This window comes from Paroedura picta, chromosome 9 (assembly GCF_049243985.1).
Source record: "Paroedura picta isolate Pp20150507F chromosome 9, Ppicta_v3.0, whole genome shotgun sequence".
NCBI lineage: Eukaryota > Metazoa > Chordata > Lepidosauria > Squamata > Gekkonidae > Paroedura > Paroedura picta.
In genome coordinates, this window is record NC_135377.1 from 32,881,606 (window position 1) to 32,904,137 (window position 22,532).

At 45.6% G+C, this 22,532-nt stretch overlaps 2 protein-coding genes across 5 annotated transcripts in view; both read right to left on the minus strand.

Annotated features, from left to right (window-relative positions):
- SGK3 (serum/glucocorticoid regulated kinase family member 3) overlaps positions 1-19,453 on the minus strand; it is a 62,110-nt gene extending 42,657 nt beyond the window's left edge. For all 4 annotated transcript variants that reach the window (XM_077352263.1, XM_077352265.1, XM_077352266.1 and 1 more), the window contains exon 1: positions 19,278-19,453. The gene's annotated coding sequence lies outside the window, so the exon portion shown is untranslated. The remainder of the gene's footprint in view (positions 1-19,277) is intronic.
- On the minus strand, positions 10,468-19,260 carry LOC143844719 (uncharacterized). Its single transcript, XM_077352267.1, has 4 exons — positions 12,406-19,260; positions 11,862-11,945; positions 11,599-11,682; positions 10,468-11,319 (listed from the first exon to the last, which is right to left on the minus strand). Exons 1-4 carry the CDS (start codon positions 13,025-13,027, stop codon positions 10,790-10,792), a joined length of 1,320 nt encoding a protein of 439 aa, XP_077208382.1. The 5' UTR covers positions 13,028-19,260; the 3' UTR covers positions 10,468-10,789.
- Positions 19,454-22,532: the final 3,079 nt, after the last annotated feature.

A 22,532-nucleotide genomic window follows, 5' to 3' on the forward strand; every position in this document is an offset into this window, starting at 1 on the left:
TTTATGCAAGATCTTCTGATAGCTTCAGAACCATGCAGTGATAGACAACAGAAGACTTCTACTCCTTAAAAAAACTACTTAATTTTTATCTAAGTGTTGATACAACACAAAATTATTTAACTGTTTGATATTTTGGTTTTTCATAAACTGCACCCCCAATCTGTGCTTTTGCAGCAACCAAGTACAGCTTACCCAAGGATAAAAAATTTAATGCATTTTATAGGAGAGAGATGGTCTAAAAATGAATAATAATAAGGAAGTGTTAACACACTCCATGTGACTTTTAAAAAATATTGGAGAACTGTGGAGGTACTACTAGTAATACTACAAAATTTGTAAGGTGATCTGATTGTCCCACTTTTGGAGGGACATCTGAGGGCACCTAGAAAATTGTACTTATGTTGAAATTTTAAAATATATATATTGCAATACTATTTTTGCGTTCTATGCATTCTATGAAAATTTTTGTTGCTCCATATAGACTAAATTTTAAATCAAGAACCCCCCCACCCCGGTCAAGGGTGTACTGCTTTAACAATGTTAAAATCTGTTCACCTTAGTCTAATGGCACCTTTAAGACCCAAACAGATTTATTCAAGGCGTCAGCTTTCGTGTGCACGCATACTTCCTCAGACAAACTTCCTCAGGCACACGAAAGCTCACGCCTTGAATAAATCCATTTCGGCCTTAAAGGTGCCATTGGACTCAAATTTTGTTGTGCTACTTCAGACCAATATGGCTACCCACTTGAATCTACCAGTAACACTGTTACTTCATGTAGTATCACTGAAAGCCAACATTACTTGTGTCGCTTACCGTGCCACACTGGCCCCAGTATAGAAAGCTACTTTCACTTTGCCAAAGGATTTCTGGATGCCTAGTGAATATCTACTTTTTCTCGGAGCATCTCTATACACCCACCCCACCATGCTGCTCTCCTGTAAATTTCGGTACATCCCAATTTTTTGAAAGGTACTTTCCGGAAAGGTAGAGAACTACTGCTTAGGGGGAAAATGTTAAAAACCCATCTAAGAATGTTTAATTTGCCATGCAGGACTCAGGACTGACCTATGCTATTTATTTAATTTACTTTCTTCATTTATCCCCCAGCTTTCTTCTCAAGGGAGACCCAAATGCAGCTTCAGTTGTTCTCTTCTCCTCTGTTTTATCAACAACCCTGTGAAGAATATTAGGAGGAGAGTGTGTAATTGGCCCAAGATCACACCGCAAGCTTCCATGGCGAGTGTAGATTCAAACCTGAGTCTCCCAGGATCCTGATCCAATGCTCTATCACTACACCACACTGGCTTTCTAGAATTGCAGTTATCATGTCAATACATTTTTTCACCTCACTAAATTCTTATTTAACAAGGTGAGGTTACATATACTATCCTTAAGCATAGCTCATTTATATTCTAGTTACTGAAATCAGCAGTGAACAACATTTAAAAATCCCCTTTTTATTAAAGGGCTCACCCTGAGAAATATAAAGAGAATTATGAAGACAAAATGGAATTCATAAGCCTGGTGGATTCAGGATGGAATTCAACATGAATGAGGAAGGGAAAAACAAGTATTGGTTGCTCAGACAGATCTCTTCTGTACTTTTCCCCATGTGAGTAGGACATTCCGTCTTCACAAACTAATAAAAGACACCTGCTGACGTTTTTTTTTTGGGGGGGGGGGGAAGTTTCAAGCCTATAGAGAAGGAATAAATTGAAGACTTTCAAACAAGCACATAATTTTCTCCCTTATAATCTTCTCTTATAGAATTCTGACACAGCCCTTGTAGCAGGGGAGATTCTAAACAGTTGTCAAGTCTTGATTTGCCTAGACGTGAATGAAACTGAATTGAAAAGAACACTGATGCCAGTAAGAAATCCTGGCCTTAGCTGGGTTTGCAACATTCCTCAACAAAACAGATCCATCTGTATAAATTATCTACGCATGCCTGATAATTCTTATACAAAAAAAGGACCAGTGAAGAATGTCTTCATAGAATAAGGTATAGCTACAGTTATCGTTAGATCTTCAAAGACATATAATTGATCTGGCAAACAGGGTTGCAATAGTGTAATACTAGGGTTACTATATTTTGAAAAGCAAAAAAGAGAACGTATTTCCTGACTATCTACTTCAAACAACTGAAACCCAAAACAAGACAGTATTGTGGCATCTTAAGGCTAACTTACTTCACAATTGACTACTTTAAATCAGTGGTCCCTAACCTGCGGGCGCAGCCCGATGCACGGGCGCGGCCCATGTGGGCGCGGCCCGATGCGTGGGCGCGGCCCATGCGGGCACGGCCCGCGGGCATGGCCCGATGCGTGGGCACGGCCCGATGCGCGGGCATGGCCCACGGGCATGGCCCGATGCGTGGGCACGGCCCGATGCGCGGGCGTGGTCCGCGCGGGCACGGCCCGATGCCCTGCTGGTTTCCAGCCTCAGAAAGGTTGGAGACCACTGCTTTAAATAACTGAAACACAAAAGAAGACAATATTGTAGCACTGTACATCTAACTATTTAAAAATTATAGCATAAATTTTAATGAGCCAGAAAGCTGATGTCTTGCATTTGTTTGCCTTAAGGTACCACTTCCTTGCTATTCAAATATGAAATAGTCAAATTACAATTGAATCTGAATTGCAAAGATTTTTTTAAAAAACAGCCCAAGAGGATAATTTTATACTTTATACAGAAAGGTTAGGCTGAAAGTGAGCAAGAGGCTAGAGCAGTGGTCCCCAACCCCCGGTCTGTGGACCGGGACCGATCAGTGGATCAGTCGGTACTGGGCCACGGCTCCTCTCCGTCTTCCTCCCTGGCTGCTGCCTTGGGGGCTGCCCTGCCACTCTGCCGCCGATTCACCCTTGGTGCTCTCCGGCGGCCGCCATGGCTGGGGCTCCCCCTCGCCGTGGCACTGCGCAGCTGCTGCTGGCAGCACCCCCCAGCAGGCAGCGGGAAGTCAGGGGCGCTGGCAGGAAAGCAAGTGGAGCAGGGGCTCAGGTGGCGGCGGCGATGTCCCTCAGCAAAAAACTAACCCCCCACCACCACTGGGCCTCAGTAAAATTGTCAAGCATTGACCGGTGCTGGTGATAAAAAGGTTGGGGACCACTGGGCTAGAGGATACCCAATGAGTTCCAAACTTACTGTGACATGTGGCCATTATAGGAAATGTATAGATAGATAGCAGGTGTGAATTCCCCATGGCGTTCTGATGTGGATGGTTGTACAATTTTCCTTACTTAAAATGCCCTGGCATGCAGTGCCCTTGGTCAAATACATCAAATATGGCTAATAGTGCCCTTGGTCAAAACATCAAATACAATATCGAATTTGAACAAGAGTGAGAAATATATTTTTATGCATCAGCTTTGTTTCATCTTGTTTATACAACAAAGTAGCCAAGATGTACTGAGACAATATATCTGATGCTGTTCACAATGTGAGAATGTCGTGGGTCAGTCAGGCTGCAGTGATAGCAAGGACTCCTTAGAAGAGGAAGGGGCCAACATAGTTAACTCAGGTGGCAGAAACCAATAGGGAGATAAGATGCATGCAAGTCAAGAGCTTGCACAAAATCAAATCATACCCCAGCTCTGAGCCAGCTGATAAAGACCAGCTACCTACTCCCAGTTCTCTACCTGCATCAGTAGAGAAGTGTAGGCATATGTTGAGAGCAGAACTCCAGATTAAAGGAGAAGCACTCAATTTATGGCTCAACAACATCTACAGTCTGAAAATGATGCTAAGTCATCACAGGATGACTTAGCACACAAGTGGCTGGTCACTATATAGCATCTTGGGGGGGAAGCAAAAGTAATCAGATGCTGACACCATTTTGCCTTGAAACTCTGACCTGCTAGACGGGACCTGTGATTTGATTGATTTCTGGACTCCTGACCTAGAACTTTAGAACAACTTAATTTTATGGAAACTCCCCTGGCTCTGTTCATTTGTCAACCTGATAAAGATGCTGCAGCTCGACTCTGGAACTGCTCAGCTATTACAGAGAAAAAGAATGATATTTACTGGGGTCTTTTGAGTGAACAGACAATCCCAAAATACAAGAGGCTTCTGTTGTTATTGTCACTGGAAAGAAGTTATTAAAGAGCCACTTCGTATATATTTAAATGGAGAGATGGATGCAGTTCCGTTTTTGGGCTTATTTTCAGTAGCTACTAAAAAGAACAGACGATTTGGAAGCAAGATTAGACAGAGTTCCTTAGCAGAGTATGCATCAGGGATGAGCAGCTTTCCAGCACTCTAGGAATACAAATGCATCACTGTTTTCATCCAAATGTAGAATAATTCTGGGATTCATAGCCATGCCAGCCTAAACTTTGCTCTGAAGAAAGTCTTTGTCTTCAGCTACATCAGTGTTTGGCAGTAAGCAACTCTATGAAGAATTGTATTCATCTAGAATGCAATGCACCAATAACCCTTAGGGGGGGGGGGAATACCTCAGTTTCTTTTAATACAGAGATACACAAAAGTAATTGAAATGCTGTGCACGCTATCATCACAGCTTGTTTCATGTGCCTCTGGTGAGTCAGAGAAAAAAAAAAACAGCAATCTTTCCCTCTACTTCAGTATTAATGTTGTCCACTGTTGTCTGAATTGTTGAATATTTATGTCCTTATGCTCCACTTTCCTCTGCGAAGCCTAGAACAGTAGCCCCAATCACAATAATCATAATTTGGGAGAAAGTGGGCTACAGACACAAGACAAATCAACAGGTTAAACATAAAATCCTTCATACTACCCAAAAGACAAACAAAAAAAAGAGATTAAAATCAAAAACTGAAACTCAAGTTTCAATTTTCTCGATAAGTCTTTTGAAAAATGATTGTGTGGTATATTTATATCACTCTACAACAGTAAATTTACATATATATTTTTTTTTTCCACAATGGCTTTGATGTCTTTTTTTTAAAGCATGGTAGCATAGTAATAAAAGCCTTTTGACAGGCAGAAGTTTGTACCATTATAGCAACAATTATAGTACAATTATAGTTACTATAAACAAAAGCCTCCTCTACAATGTTTTTTCTGTACTTGTTTTCTTTTAAACCAAAGATCTTCAGCATTTATCTCCAAACAAGTCTAAATACCCATCAAATGTGAAGTTACACTCTCCATGTAAGTACTGGCATTTAAACATTGGCATTCACTGTTCACCAGCATGTCACATCTCATTTAACTGCCCCTACAATATAGCAGGCCCTGCCTTCCGAGTTTCCTGTGCAGTCATTCCTGGAAACACCTGGAATAGGTCTCTGGGGCAGCTACAGTGCAGTAGCTATAGAAAGAAGTTAGTGGTCTTATATCTGTGCAGTAAGGGACATAACTCTGTTCATACCCTTCATGGGCAGTTGCTTATCACATTGACTCATGCTATGTAGATAACCACTGCATGGTGTAAGCAGGCTTTGAAAGAAAAACAGTATGGACATCCCCAGCATGGTGCGGGCCAACTATATTGTGCAAACAACCTGAGCAATGACCTGGAACAGGAGGGCATTCATAAAAGGAAAGGGATGAAGTACATGGAATTTGGCAGGTTATGGTTCGTTGTAAGTAAAATTTGTAGCTTGTTGTATATTATGTACTATCTTTTTTGTACTGTTTTGTTTTCTAGTTTTTGTAAACATACCCATTGTTTTGGGTATGTCTTATTCTTCTTCCTTTATTTGCATTGTTTTTTCCTAATTTTCCAATCCACCTTGAGTCTCAGAAAGAAAGGCAGTCTATAAGGAAATGAAATAAATACACAAATATTTTTAGAGATACCACGGAAAGCAGTGTACAGTTTTGATCATGTATGCCAACATGGATTCTGTAAAATATGTGGGTTCAGGAACCACATGACACTGGAATTGTTGCAGCTCTCTTTAATTGTGGGCATACACGATACAAAAGCACCAAGACTTCATTCTCAAAACCCCCACTAAGAACCCAACATATATACACTATGATAACAATGGCCAGGGCAGATAGCCCCTTTTATTGATTCAAACTGACTGGTGGTTGTGACAGAGTCCAGGTGTACCTGATCTTACCTCGGACCACGTGCTCTGTAGATCCTCATGTGGCAGGCAAACCTGAAGAACCACCTTGGCTTCAGGCAAACTACAGCGTTCTCCTTGAAGTTCAGCATTTGCACAGTTCATAAGCTGAAGACACCCTACTCCCCCCAATGGGTTGAAGCATCTTCTCAGTTCTGCCAATCTGATGTTTTCATTTCTTTTTTAGTTTCCGGAAATATCCCAGTAACTTTACAAACAGATAAGTGTAAGAGTTCTGCCTGGTCAAGAACAGAATAGGTTGCATAAGTCTAGTCCAGGGGTAGTCAAACTGCGGCCCTCCAGATGTCCATGGACTACAATTCCCATGAGCCCCTTCTAGCAAATGCTGGCAGGGGCTCATGGGAATTGTAGTCCATATACATCTGGAGGGTCACAGTTTGACTCCCCTGGTCTAGTCAATTTCAGCTATTTTAAAAAAATATTTATAAACCCGCCTTTCTACAGACAGTGGGGGCCAATGGAAAAGGCTACCCTATACAGAAAATCTATCTCAACAAGCTTTCTCACTTTACTCCACACACAAAAGTGTCAGTTATCTTGTAGTTAAAAAAGAGAGAACGAGAGATCAATGCTGTTAGATCTGTTCCTGTTTTCGGGTACCTAATTAACAAGGATGATGTCATCTGAAGCCTCAATAAAGTTGAGAATTTAGGGGCCATTTCGCACAGAGCTCAAAGTTGCTATTTGGTTGCCGTTTGTGAAAGCGCTACTTCAAGTAGCGAAATGTAACTAGCCGTGCCCGTAACGCACAGCTGCGGTTTTTGCGGAATTTGGCACTTTCACTTCTCGCCACTTTCGTAACCCACAGGCTTCCGGTTCTCCGTCTTATCGCTACAAAGGAGGTCCCTTTTTAGCGCTTCTGGCCTCCCGTGCCCGTCAATCAAACTGCAGGCACACCTTTGACCTCGACCCTAAAGCCGAACTTGTCGGGGTTCCCTTTTTTTTTAAAAAACCCAGGAAACCCCGTAGCAACGCGTTATCGTCCGATCATTGGCGCCCTTGGAACGTGTTTTCTATTGTTTTCTAGGAACCAGATGCATTGACATGTTTGATTGGTTAATCCCCGCCCACAGTACACGCCCACAGGTTACCTGCTTATATGCACCTGGGCAGACACGCGGTCGGCCTCACTCTTTTGTTTGCGTAGCCTACTGCCCGCAGCACAGGTCAACGTTGCAATGGAGAGGCTTATTTTTCAATTGCTGGCTCACATGCTCGCGGTGCTCCAGCGCATGAATACCGCCTTGTCGCGTCGGACGTCTGCTATCGCGGAGTACCGAGAACGGGTGCCCGGAACGCTGACCAGCAGCAGAAGACGTTCTGTAAGGGTAACCATGGCGGCCAAGAAACGCTGGCAAGCTCTGGCAGAGGTCCGGTTCCCCAGACAGTTCTGGGTGGACGAACGATCCTCTGACTGGTGGGAGAATTTTGTGTGGACTCGCTGGGATGATGACCACTGGATTGCCAACTTCAGGATGTCGAGGGGGACATTTTTTGAACTCGTGGAGGCTCTACGTGGACGCATGGAGAGGCAAGTCACTGGCATGCGGCGCCCCGTTCCAGTTGAAAAAAGGGTGGCTGCCGCATTGTGGTACTTGGCCACCCCTCAGTACTTCCGGACAGTAGCCCAGCAATTCGGACTCGGAGTCACTACGGTTGGCGATATCCTTAAGGAGTTCTGCCTCGCCATGGAGGCGGAATTGTTCAGCAAAGTCGTGTGCCTCGGAGACCGGCTTGGAGCGGTGAGTGTCATTCTATCCCCTTTGCCCTTTAAATTTTTTTTCTTGTTTGACAGGTCAGCAACGAAGACGCGATACACCCCACGCTGACATGCAATGGCTTATATTCTTTTCTTTCCCTTATTCCAGAGTATGGACGGGTTTGCCAGGCTTGGATTCCCGCATTGTTTTGCGGCCGTCGATGGAAGCCACATCCCTATCCGTGCCCCCGGGGGAAGCATAAAAGAGTACGGGAACAGGAAGGACTTTTGCTCTGTTCTCCTGCAAGGAACAGTGGACTTCTCCGGCCGGTTTATCGATGCCGAGGTGGGGTGGAGTGGCAGGAGGCATGATGCCCTTGTTTTCAGGGAATCCAACCTCAGGAAAGCCATGGACGAAGGGGTCTTTGTTCCAGGAAACCCCACCGCCACCATTGAGGGCGTGCGTGTGCCGCCGTTGGTGCTCGGGGACGGAGCCTACCCAATACGACGCTGGCTCATGACTCCCTACAAGCGGCCAAGGACAGACGTGCATAGCCACTACAACCTCACTCACTCCCGGGCAAGGAATGTAGTGGAGCGTGCCTTTGGACGTTTGAAGTCCCGGTTCCGTTGCCTGATGTCCCGACTACACGTGCATATAGACAATGTGACTCCGCTGATCATCGCGTGTGTCATTTTGCACAACATATGCGAGGACAAGGGACATAACATCCCCTTCCCTGTGGATGAACCTGATCCTGTTGTCCTTGAGGACACACAAGACATCCCTGAAGCAAGGAGAAGAAGAATCTATGCAGAGGGGTGCAAGGTTCGGGACGCCATAGCCACCCACATCTACAGAAACAGGAGGCGTGTTTAATTGTTTTTCCCACTCTCTTGTTGGTGAATAAAGTTTTGTGTTATTTGTTTAACCTTGTCTTGTGCGGTTTGTGTACTTTGCCAGCAAAAAAACGGGGATTCTCTGGTCCAAAAGCACTTTGACAGCCCTAAATGCTAACTCCCAACTGAAATTGACAAACACAATACGGAAGCGCTGAATGGGGAAAGTTCGGGGAGGCGGGTAGCCAGGAAGTGTTGGCGACCCCTGTCAAACCGGAGGATCAATCCACTTATGTTCCAATGAATAATTTTATTGGTGGGCAGCTTTGATACATTTAAAAAACGGGGTGGTCTATCGGAGCAACGCACGTTCGTTCCCTAACCGTCATTCCGAAGATGCCGAAGCCACGGAAGGGCTCCTTCTGGCAGCGCGCCGAGGCTGAGGCACTTCTGGAGCTTGTGCTCCAATCGAAAAGTGTTGGCCGCCTTATGGCCAGCACCCACTGCCACACCAAGGGTGCTTACCTGGTGTTGGCTTCAAAGCTGAGGGAGAGGGGCTACGTCCGGACCTGGGAGCAGGTCCGGACAAAATTCAAGCGCCTTAAGCTGGACTTCCTAAACAGTCTGGAACAGTGGGGGGGGATCCCGCAGCCAAGTGGGAGGACGGTCTTCCACGACCAGATGGTAAAAATATGGGAGAAGGCTGGGAAGCCCCCCCTGGACATGAGGAGGCATATGGGTGAGTGCTGCCCTCGTTGTGTTTTGCCCTTAAACATGCATGGAATGACTAGCTGCCTCTTTCCCCTACTGTCCCCAATGAAATTCGAGAAAGTATTTAGATGCTGTCAACCCCCTCTGACTTAGCCCTCCAGTACTGTAGAACCACTTTGGTGTTTTACCCTTAAACATGCATGGAATGACTAGCTGCCTCTTTCCCCTACTGTCCCCAATGAAATTCGAGAAAGTATTTAGATGCTGTCAACCCCCTCAGACTTAGCCAGCCAGTACTGTAGAACCACTTTGGTTATGCGCTTAGACTCTAACTGTGGTGTGTCCACCAGCTGTGTTTCATCTCTGTTTTGTGTGCTTTTAATTATGATTTGTCTTTTTCTTTGCCCAGCCACACAATCACCATCCAAGCTGGCAACAGCACCTGAGCGTGAGGAGGGGGAGGAAGAGGGACCTTCCACCTCGGGACAGGCTGCAGGTGAGAGTTTTATGTCTGTGAGGGAGACCCATGTGTGTGTACCCCCATGGAGCCATATGGGAGCCTGATGTGATGCTTCCTTTTGGAGTGTGATCAAATTCTTTGTTTGATTCCTATAGCTGAAACTGTGGAGGCAAGGCTGCGTGCGATGGAGGCCAGAGTTACTTCCCTGGAGGCTCAAGTGGCAGAGCTGAAAGGGGAGATTGAGCAGCAAAGGCAACAGAGGGAGGCGGAAGAACGTAGGTTATGTTCCCCACTGCCCAACTCTTCTCACACTGTGGATAAGGCCACTTAAAAGTGTATGCATGTAAACTAAAGAAATTTGAAAATATGTGTGGCACTAATGTGTACTTTTTCTCCCTCCCCACACAGTTAAGAAGAAGGAGGATGAGGACCTCTTCCGCCGCAAAGTCCGGGGGTCCGTGGGAAGGTTGAGCAGGAGAGTGAGGGAGATGGAAGGGGCTGGGCAGGGGAGCAGTGGGACCTGAGTTTTGTTTCCTGTTTGTGTTTTGGGGTAGGGGTTGGGGGGGGGGCTCCAAGTTTCATTCCCTAATGTTTTTCCCCTGTTAAATTTATACTTTTGTTAAAAAAAATAGGTTTTCCAGGGGGGTGGGGGGTGGTGGTGCTGGTGGGGCTCCAAGTTTCATTCCCTAATGTTTTTCCCGTTAAAATGTTTTTTAAAATAAAATGTTATTGCAAATTTTATAACAAGACTCCAGTGTGACTTCTTAAACTCGCACATATTTAACCCCACACCACACTCCTAAAACTCCTTGAACTAACACCCCTCCAACCTCCAACCCACACAGCAGTACCACAATATAGACAATCACTAGAGAGGCCGCTTTCGGCCTTGCAGATTCTACAGTAGGGTACACAGAGACAGAGTCAAAAATATAAACTTTATTCAACAAACAACAAAACACAGATAACATGAAATAGAAAAAGTGGGCAAAACTAGGAGGGGGAGTACTTGTCTGCTGGTTTTATTTTTCTCTTTCCGAGAATAGTCCTCCTTCGTGTTTGGGTGGAGGCATTCTGAGAGGGAGTCGGTGGGGTGGGTGCTGGAAGTGGTGGTGTTGGTGTGGGTGGTGGTGGGGGTGGTGGTGGGGGTGGTGGTGGGGGGGCGGGGGCGATTTGTGGAGGGTAGGCCCTTTCCATGACCACTACAGCCCTCTCCATGAGTCTCCTTATCAGTCGCACCTCCTCCACGCCTTCGCGTAGGATTTGGTTTGTCTCTCTAAGGACTGCCCTCAATTTTCTCCCCTCCTGGGCAATGAGTGTGAGCATGGCTTGGTCAGCGGCAGCGGCACGCCGTGACTCCTCATAGCAGTGCTCAAGGAGCCTCTCTCCCACGCTTGTCAAGACGGAGACGCGCCTCAGCCTGCCGCGTTCCCTCGTAAGCCTCTCCTCTGCTGGGAGCGCACCTCTAGGTGGTGGGCTGCCTGGAGCCAGGGGTGGTTCCTCCTCCTCATCTGAAAGAACCTCTGTTGGCAAAAAATGAGAAACAAAACTGTTAGTAACATCAATAAAGTCAAAACACACCATGGTGGACATGGTGTTCTTTTTTGTCCCCGTGTTTTCCTGCCAAGAATTTAAACAATCCCCGGCGAGCACATGGCTATTGTTTGTTTGCCCATGGTGTGCTTTTACTTTTGCCTACTTTCACAGCAGGACTCTCAACAATTAAAAGGGAGCACATGGTTAGTGCCTAGCGACATTGTCCTGCAGCTATGGCTCGAAAGGAACAGGTCATGCACGCTCACCATCTTGAATCTGTATCCGCCTGCGCCGGGCAGGAGGTCCAAGCACCCCAGGCTGTTCCTCCTCCTGTGTTCCGGGTATGAAATCTGCAAAAAAAGGAAAAAAAACAGATCTAGGACCAAAGGGTGGCAAAGCCAGCTTCAAAGCCTACACCAGCAACGCAGAGGGACTCTCTTCTTTCTCTTAGCAGTGCTGCTGCCCTGCACAAACAGAAAAGCACAAAGCAGTTAAAACAGCCCCCCCCCCTATTTTAACTAATACTTACCAATGTTAGTTGATGCCCCCGAATCACTATCCACGTCAGGTGCTGCTGGAGACTCGAGGGGCCCCGTCCCTGGCAACTGTGTCTCTGTGGACAAGAGCAGAAAATAGTGAAAAATGAGCAAGCATACACCATGAACCACAAAGCAAGCTCCCAAAGTAGTGAGCCAAAGTACTGCAGAAGGCCTATGGGCGAGGCATGCAGCAAATATTTTGGGGCTGTTGGTTAAACATGACCGTTTCAAATACTAACCACATCAAGCACTCCACAGCCAACCATCTTTTAAAATCTTTTAAAAATTAAAATTAAATTATAAAATTAAAACCGTTTCAAATAGTAAACACAGCAAGCACTCCACAGCCTACCATCTTTTAAAATCTTTTAAAAATTAAAATTAAATTATAAAATTAAAACCGTTTCAAATAGTAAACACAGCAAGCAGCCTACCATCTTATGCGTTGCAACGAACTGACGAGAAAACGATGCCCAAACGTCAGAACACACATTTGCTCAAAAGGAAATATAAAATAAAAAGAAAATCACTTACCGGAGGCAAGGGGCGTTTGCTCAGGAGCCTCCTCTGGCTCCCCAGGAACGATGGCGATGAGGTCCAGCGTTACCGATTCCGCGGCTCGTTGCTGGACGGGGGGTGGAGGGCGAAAGCTGGACGAGGTGCCCTCGCCGGGATCCTCCTCAGCGGGTGGTTCCTCGACCGGGGCAGCCGGCTTCCGAACCACCTTGAGGCTCCGGCCGACGCGTTTCGGCCTGCCGGATCCTTCCCCGTCTCCGTACAGCTGGCGCTGCTCCTCGAAGTAGGGGCAGGTAACCTTCTCGTTGCCGGAACCCTTATTATGGTTCACGGCACGCATATACTCTGCCCTCATTGTCTTGGTCTTCGACCGGCATTCAAGGCCGGTCCTGTTGTGGCCCAGGGCGCGCATCTTAATGGCCACTTGTTCGAATACCTCCCTATTCCTGTGGGAGGACTGGAACGCGTCCTGGATTTTCTCCTCCGAGAAAATCCCGATCAGGTCCCTGATCTCCGCGTCCCTCCAAGTTGGGCCACGGCCGGTTGCAGGGACGGACGAGGCTTGAGAAGACGATTCCATGTTGCTTTCGCTAGTAGCTGAGCAAAATGGTGGTGGAAGGTGCAGGGTGCAACGGATCATATACCTTCCCGCACACAAAGACAAAGGGACTAGCCGGCTCCTGATTGGTAGAGGGCAGTAGGGGACACGCGCATTGGCCACATTAGGTCACATGTCACGTTCAAAACTCCTCGCGCGGGAACAGGATCTGCTCCTAATGGCCAGATTGGCGCCCTTGTTGTTTGACTTAACGCATGCGCTGATTCGTTTACACGAGAGAAGAGCAGTTTGAACATGCAGCGGGAGCCATTTTAGGAAAATGTCCGCCATTACACAAACGCATGCCGGTGTTCAACCGAGAGCAAGTGCGGCAGTACTCGGCAGTTCCCCAATAATATTCACCAGCCACAGCATAAATCAACCAAACATGACATGTTACTGGCGTACGTTCGTTGGCACGCTCAGAGGAATGTTTTTTAAAATGAACGGGGGACGGCGACTCCGCTTGCCGGAGGTATAGCTGCCAATGGAAGGGGTTGTCCGCACCCAAGCACAAGCACGCACCGGGAACCACACAAAGACCCACTACACATAAGCCGCCCCTCATGATATCACCTCGAATCATGTCTATTGAACCCCTGTAAGCTAAGCAGGAGACTGCGAGCGGCGACCGTTCGTTGGCACGCTCAGAGGAAAATTTTTTAAAATGAACGGGGGACGGCAACTCCGCTTGCCGGAGGTCTAGCCGCCAATGGAAGGGGTTGTCCGCACCCAAGCACAAGCACGCACCGGGAACCACACAAAGACCCACTACACATAAGCCGCCCCTCATGATATCACCACGAATCATGTCTATTGAACCCCTCTAAGCTAAGCAGGAGACTGCGAGCGGCGAATGTTCGTTGGCACGCTCAGAGGAAAATTTTTTAAAATGCTCCCTGTACGTTGACTCCGCTAGGACTGGCCGATGGTAGACGGGGTTTTAAGCTTTGGGCAAATTTTGGGAACGTGACGGTGTGTGCCACTGTGCTTGTGAAAAACTCTTGTGGTGTCCGGGCAGAATTTCCGAAAGTAATCGTGCTTGAAAGCCAGTCGCTGTCCCGTTGCCTCGTAGATCCCCGCTCGCTCGGAGAAAAAAAAAATGGCGAACAGTTCGCCGGAAGTTTGGAGGACAGGCTCGGGAGGAGGGACTTTGAAGAACCCGCAACAATGGTAACGCACAGGTCTTTAGCGCTACTGTTGCAGATTGGTTGCAGGAGTGTATCGCTATCCGGAGGGTGAATCCAGTTTTCTGGATTCCCCTAAAAGCGCTACAACGAAGCGCTTTTGGCGGGTCGGTTTCAGGATTGTTGCAGATCGTTAACGACGTCGTGCGTTATGGCAAATTAGTAGCGTTTTCAATCAGCAACCATTGTGCTATTTTTAAGCCGTGGGAAATGCCCCTAGATATAACAATTAGAAAAAAAAACCTGGAAAAATATTTTCAAGAAATAGGTATTTGTTGCAAACTGATACATATGCTTGATAAATACACTAAAATATGTTGCAAGTTATTTATTTATTTATTTATTTTTAAGCTTATATCCCGTCCCTCTCGATAAGTCAGCTTGGGGCAGCATACAAATAAGGCAAACAGCCTTTACAATAATAAATACAGTAAAAACACTAAAACACCCTTCCCCCAAGATTAAAACATAGTAATTAAACCGCAAAAATAACCAAACAAGGCAGATGATGGACAAAAACCAAAAAACTCTTCTGTTCCCATGCCGCCACCCATATCATGCCATTAACAACATATGATGGAAAACAGGCAGTCAGATGTCATAGGGTGGGACCCATAGATTGATTAATCAGCCCCAGGATTTTCTCCCCCCCCCCCTGACCTCAACCAAAAGCCTGGCGGAAGAGCTCCGTCTTACAGGCCCTACGGAATGTTGATAGCTCTGTCAGGGCTCTTCCGGGAACTCATTCCACCAGGCAGGGGCAGGGCTGAAAAGGCTCTGGCCCTGGTTGAGGCCAGGCAGACATCCTGGGGGCCCGGGACAACCAGTAGATTCATATCTGCAGAGCGGATAAAAGTATACAAGAGCTATGTACTTTGCTATGCGATCAGGACTTCCAAATGTTTCATATTCAAGAATGTGGTAAGTATGCAGATAACTTTAGATGGCTAATCATTCAATCTGCATTGCATTCAAGGACTCAGACTTCTTGTATTTCCCTTTCTGGCAAACTGAATGCAAAGGTCACATTGATCAGAACTCACAATTTAAAATGTCTCTCTTTCAAAAGGATTAATATAATTCATAAGTAATGCCCTGGAGACTAGATGGCAAACTTGGAATTATGCTTTAAAAACACACCCTTCTATTATTTTAAACGTTCCAACTTTTATAAAAGAAGAAATGTCAGCATTAATTTTTCTCCAGCTTAAAAAATAAAAACCATTTCACAACCCTAGCAGTAACAGCTACAGTCAGACATTTGTACTGGGATATGAAGGGTGCTTAGCTCTTTTCTCGTGGGCTGCATTTCTTATTAGAATCATTACCACCCAAAATGGATGGAATAAAATTCGCCCTTTCTTATCTAAAGGTATAATGGAAGCTACCGGTATTTACTAATAATGCTTCCTTTCATGGAAAGCAGCCTTAACCTCTGTGCACGGGTGCTGATTACAGTAATTCAGTACTGAAAAGGAATGGGGAGGAGCTAACTCTACAGGAAGTTTATTTTCAGTATTACTTCATGTGTTTGAATGATGAACTCTAGCATTTAAACCAGATTCTGAGGTTAAACCTTGATTCAGGTTAAGCCAGTAGAAAATGGATGCATTCCACAACCTTTATCATTTATTATTATTTTAATATTCCTTCTCTTATGACAATCAAGATGGAGTTCATTCAGTCCCCAGGGGATCTCTGAACAGACCATATCTGCTTAGTTTCAGCAAAGTTACTACATTATAAGTCTTCAGGCCACAACCTATGATTATTTGTGACATATGTATCAAAACTGACACTTTATCTAAGAAGTTTAAAGTAATGTTTTAGTTTAACAACTCTGTTAAATAGACTGAAAAACAGTGATTCATAACTGTTCAATTAGGTAAACATGAGGGTTTGGGGTTTTTTTTTACATCAATCATATTCTAGCCCTGGCTTGGTTGTTTTCCCACACTAGGAAAATTAGTCTTTGGTACAGCAATTGCTTTGCAAGCAGGTCTTTTCTCCAGTTCAGTGGATTTCAGACAGCAGTTCTGGCAAAGATTTACAGTGCAATCCTATGTAGTTACCCCTTCTAATCCCACTGAAGCCAATGGAATTAGACCACAGCATCTCTGCACACGAGCAAGATGCAAGTTAATAATGTTTAAAATACACATTTGTTACATATTATTATTTCTTCCAAAGACATCATACAGGATATTCCATTTTATCTCCTGTACTAAATTCCTGGTAACTACCTTTACGACCTTATGTGGTTTGGGTCCAGTGTACCTAAGAGACCGCCTCTCTGCCCATGTCCCCCAAAGAGCACAATATTTGGCCAACAGCAATTGGCTAATGATCCCTGGTCCCAAAGCACCATGCTGGACCTCAATGAAGGCCAGGTTGTCCTGCATCCTGGTCCCCACCTGGAGGAATGAGCTCACAGAAGTGGAGGAATGAGCTCACACCCGGGCCTTGACGGAGCTACCTAAGTTCCACGGGGCCTGCAAAATGGAGTTCTGCCGCCAGGCATTTTGTTGAGTCCAATGACAACACCTATTTGGCCCCCAGACACCTTCCCATCCAGATATGCTCACTCTACAAGAATACAGCCATAATGACACTGTGATTAAGTGTTCTGTTGTTCCCTATGTTGCATTATGATTATTGTTGAAGATGCTGTATTGTTAACTGACACAGTTGCTGAACTATGTTGTACTGTATAACACACTTTATGTTCCCTAAAGCAGTTCTGCAGGGCCTGCAAAAAAGAGCTCTTCGCCAAAACTGTAAATTATTATTTCTATACTTGTTGAACTAGCTGGATGCTAACAGACTAACTGCATCACTAGTTCTACACAGGTCCACACATTTAATGGTTTTTTTTAGAAACAGCCAACTCTGTCTACAGGCAGGTTCTCTGGAGAGGTATCATACAACTTTTTCAAATAAATAAATTATAATTTGCCAAATATACATGCCTTGGAAGATGTTATTTACTCTGGAGAAATGTACACTTGCTTGAGCCTCCCAGAAGCAGCTAGAGAGTGTTAGAAATAAATAATCTAATGACCATAACTTCATCCTACTTGTGCATCCAGATGGTATTCATATTTCTTTCTGTATATGTTTCCACAGAGAGTGCTAGTGTGAGATATGTGAAAGTGTAACCACCATACAAATACTGATTAGAGAAAACCACACCACCTCGTATCTTTTGAATCAAATATTTAATTACTGTGGCTAAGGAAAGTAGAGTAACCTTGATCGTAAATCATCAAACATATTGGAGTGCAAGGGCATTACAACCTCAGATTGCAGTTTTAAGAACAACTCCCTAGGAGTAAGCCCCATTAACTAAAATTGTACTTCCTTCTAGGCAGAACAGTTTTAAGACTTCTCCCTTAAGTACCATCACAGTGTAATGCTTGTGATATAAAACATGCACAGCAGTTTAGGAGTATCCTCTTGAGCATGTGCATGCCATCTGTATTAAAAAACCTTATGACTCAATTATCAGTACTTTCCATAAAGAAATGAAAACATGGCTGTTGGGCATAGCTCACTTCGATACACGTATTTCTCAGTTTCTTTGAGCTGCTAATGAATAAGGATGAGTTTTAGCTCTCTGCTTACACTGATGAGGAGACTAAATTTAAAATAGAATCATCCAAATGGCTCCTGTAATTTTCTTAAGTCAATGAGTGGGTAGACATTTTTGACATGGAAGAATAGAAAGACTGCTAGGATTTGGGGAGGGATGTGACTGCTCTCTACCTTATCTGCATTCATGTGTGTAAATATCAAGGGAACCAAAGCAATGCCTTCACTCACTGTCATTGACATAAAATAGATTTTAGAGCACGCCTTTATAGTAACTATAGTACTGCAAATATGTAAGGACTTTGCACTCACTGAATTGGAGACTCAGGATTATATCAAATGGATCCTGATAACAAGAAGTGGGAAATCATTACAAAGGCTCCTGAAAGCATTAACAAGAGAAAGACCAAGAGGTGGGAGAAAGATCATTTGGAGCAGGAGCATAAACTGGATTCAGCTATCAGGTCAGAGACTTAATTGTAAAAAAAAAATTACATAGAGTTGGAAGGAACCTCCAGGGTCATCTAGTCCAACCCCTTGCAGAATGAGGAAACTCACAACTACTTGCCTACTTGGTCCAACCCTCTGGCATGACATATTTGGCATTACAAACCCTTGAAAGAATTTTTTTGGGGAAAAAAACATTTTGATTGTCATTTCACTTTGGGCTAGCTTCTGATGTCACCTCCCCCACCTCCTTATACCACCTGTTTGTATAGTGTTCAATCAACACTGGTGGTGGGAAATCTGCCCTGAGTTCAGAATACAAATCCCAGAATAAAATAAAATACCACCAAGATGCAGTAAATGTTTGGTATCCTCTAGGACTTATAATACAGATGCATTTATTATATATGTAGAGGCTGCACAAAGTGGCATAGAATACAACAGAGTATGTACACAAAGGTACCTGGATGATAAGTACCTCTCTTTTGACAGCTAATTCAAGAACAGAAATATGCAAGATAGTTTTCAGGCAATTGTTCTCTGCTGTACACCACTTAATGCATAATTCCTCTGTATAAACATTACAGCCTCTGAAATCAACTGCTTACATTCAACTAGATCCTTGTCGTCGCTAGCACTAAATGGTCGTGGCTACATAGTACAGACCTTTAAAACGTAGACGGGCACCAGAAACTATTAACCCCCAAATGCGTGGGGCAGCTGAGAGAAAAGACATTTGCCCAGAGTCACTGCACTCTACAGAATAAGCCGAGTCTGAACGCGCGCCAGGTCAAACGAAACCTTACAAAACTCGAACCTTAGCTGGGATAGATTTGCACGGAAATAATAAACAGCCATCCAACAAGTACAGCAGACCCCCTAGCCCTGTTCCCCCTGAATGCCCCGCTCGCCGCGGCTGTTAGGGCCAGGGCCATCCTCCAATCAGCAGACAGAGCAAAGCTCCTTCAAGTGAACGGCCAAACTCGCTCGCAGTCCAGAAATCTGCGCAGTGGTCCGGAAAGCCCTCCGCCTGGTCCCGTTTCGTTCCCCTCCGTTCGTGTACTCACCCCGTGAACCCTCGGCCAGTCCGACTTCGCCCTTCCCGGGCGTCCAGCGCCTGCCTGCCTGCCTGGCTTCCTCACTGACGTGTCAGCCGCGGTCCAGAGGCAGGCAGGCAGGGAGAGCCAGACAGAAACTGCCTTGCCGCCGCCAGGATGACGCGCCCGCCTCCCCCCGACCCGACCGCGGCTCCCCCCGACCCGCCGGCCGGGCTTGCGGGCGGCTCTCAGGTACTCCGTTAGTTTGCTGTGGGCGCGGCCGCCCCGCCGCCCCGCCGGCCCGTGGCTGCGCAGGGTGGAGCCTCGCCTCGCCTCCCTCCCTCCCTCCCTCCCTCCCTCCCTCCTCCCCTTGCTCGGGCGCCTTCCCGGCAGAGCCTCGGCGCTTGTCGAGCGGCGCGGCAGCAGAGGCCGGGGCTAGGCAGGAAGCCTGCCCGAGACGCCCGCCGCTGGGCGAGCTCCGCTGTGCGGCCTCGCTACGGGCGGGATCGTGCCTGGCGGGGTCGTTCGAGGACACGTTTCAGCGCGCGAGGCTCCTCGGACGCCCACTCGGCGGGAAGTTTCGCCACCCGGCGGGCAACGCCTGCAACTGTAGGCCCGTGTGCTCAGGTTGGGGTGAGGCGGCCGCTTTCCCGCCCCGGCACCCTGAGGGGCAAGCAGAAATCCAACAGGTGGTAACACACACGCCAAGCAGAGCCTCTCCGTGCCAGGGCGACGCCCAGCCTGCCGCCTGCCGATTAGTGAGAAATGGGGCATTTCTGCCAGGCGCCCTGCCAGCTCATTCTGAAAGGAGACTCTTCTTCTACAGGAAGCAAGGAGCTGACTAATCCCAGGTCGCTCACCGGCCATTGCGTTTTTTCTACTGAGTGAGGACTTCGAACCCAAGGGACAACACGTCTTCTGGAGGGAAGGGCGACTGGAGGCAAAAAGAAAAGGAGAATGTTTTGTTGACGGCTGCATTCTTAGACCCGTGTAAAGCTCCACTTGCCAAAACAGTGTTCTCACAGTTATTAAAAGCACCCAGGCTTCCATGGGATCTGGTTACTTGACAGTTGGATCATGAGCCCAGGTCCTGCAAGTGGCTCAGTTTGGCCTCTGAATCACCCTTGGGATATGTAAACAAAGCAGAGATTGAAGTTAAAGTAGGCATTGTTATCCCAAGAATTTTCATAGAACAGGCCAAACACAGCAACCTAAAATCCCACAGACATGCATAGGGCTTCAATAAAACAATTAGAGAGTTGTGTAAGCTGTAGCTGTCTGTTAGAATGTGTAGTTTTGGGATGTGTTCCCAACTTTTGAGGTAAATACAATTGAACTCATTAAACATTTCCAGGTAAACATGTTTACAATATTAATTTTCTAATTCTCTTTATGCTAGTGATAGTTTTTTCCCCAGTTAAGTCCTTCTCTGCAGTAATGAGCTGCCCATAAATGCAGTTATGTGGTGATTTAACCATGGAATGTTTTCCCCTGATTTGCTGTCAGTATATACTTCATATTAATAAAATTATTGTGGCTATTCAGGATGCTTACTGAGTGATGAACTATGGAGATCAGCTGTTGCATTTTGCTGCACAACTACTTATGAAGCCTGGCCTACAGAAACTTGTTTTTTTTTAGTCCCAGAACATGGACAACTAGAAACAATCACTAGGGTGTCCATTGGGAACAACAGCTAATCTGGGTAAGTGGGAATTGTATTTTTCTTCCTTTTAAAGAGATTGTGTGAAAGAAGACTCTGACATCATTCCAATGTCTATCAAGAAAATGTTATTGACACAAGTTTCAGTTACATTTCCCAGTGTAGTCATCTGCTATAAGGCCATGAGCTCTGATATCCCCCTGCTGATATGAACAATGGGCCTGTCTAGGGTTGCCAATCTCCAACTGGAGCCGATAGATCTTCCAGACTCACAACTGATCTCCACGTGACAAATCAGTTCCCCTGGAAAAAAATGGTTGCTTTGAAGGGGGGACTCCATAGCATTAAACCTGCGGCTATAACCAGGGAAAGAGCTTCTTGTGGCGCCGGGTGGTAAGGCAGCAGAAGTGCTGCCTGAAGCTGTCTGCCCATGAGGCTGGGAGTTCAATCCCAGCAGCCGGCTCAAGGTCAACTCAGCCTTCCATCCTTCCGAGGTTGGTAAAATGAGTACCCAGGTTGCTGGGAGGTAAACAGTAATGACTGGGGAAGGCACTGGCAAACCACACCATATTGAGTCTGCCATGAAAACGCTGGAGGGCGTCACCCCAAAGGTCAGACATGACCCGGTGCTTGCACATGGGATACCTTTACCTTTTTATAACCAGGGAATCCCCTCGTTTTGAAATCGGCTGCTTTGGAGAGGAGGACTGCATACCATTATACTCCAACCCAAATCCCACCTGGCGCCCACTTCCAATGGAGTGCATTGTCACAGCCACGAGACAGCTTTTATTAAGGGAAAAGAATATTTGACAATCCTCTTTGGCCATTAAAATTTTAAAATTCAATTAGATGTATAGCATAATCTTCTTAAGTTTATCAGGCATCTCCACTATTCACACAACAGTCATCTTACTCCTTTTCTCCTCATTAAAAATGGATTAGTTAATAGGTGCTGTAAATGGAATGCCACTTGTATGAAAGGAATGCTACTAAAGCATAATTGAATTTTAGATTTATTTAACCCACCAAGCACAGCAGGCAAAGGCAAGACTTCAGCGTGAGACACACAAGCCAAAACAACATTTGGGTCAGATCCTGATCTAGCTGAAGCAGATCAGTGCTGACATCTGTAATTTGACCTGTAGTTGTTAGCTCCTCCTTTATTCTTTCATCAGGGTCACTAGAGGTAATTTAGCAGCACAGATTCAGGATCTCTGATATTTAAGAATAGATATGCTTGCATTAATAATTCCTCTAGTTATTCTGCTTATGACCACAGGGCAGTATATGTCAGAAGAATGCAGTGGTGAGCAAGGAGGATACTTTGCTTCTTAAGAGGTTTCTGTGCACTGGATGTATTATCTGTAAGAACACAGTTATCAACATTATTTCCTTACAGATAATACAAAAACTCAGCCAGAATTTCCTTATCTGATTAATTTGTGGTCAAATGCTTAAAGTATTTAACATACCAAGAAATCTCCTTGCTGCTGCTGCATGAACTAGGTGTATCATCATTATACATTGCTTGCTTTCCAGTTTAGATTTGTAGCATGCTTTCTTATTGTTGGCTGATGCTTTCACTATCACTTGCATATAGAATAGGTCAATGACTAAAT

Excerpts from the sequence above, each read along its gene's own strand:
- LOC143844719 (XM_077352267.1), bottom strand. The coding sequence starts at position 13,027 with ATGATCCGTTGCACCCTGCACCTTCCACCACCATTTTGCTCAGCTACT. Across the intron at positions 11,683-11,861 it reads GGGGGCATCAACTAACATTG|ATTTCATACCCGGAACACAG; the intron begins GTAAGTATTAGT and ends CTTTTTTTGCAG. Across the intron at positions 11,320-11,598 it reads GCGGATACAGATTCAAGATG|AGGTTCTTTCAGATGAGGAG; the intron begins GTGAGCGTGCAT and ends TTTTGCCAACAG.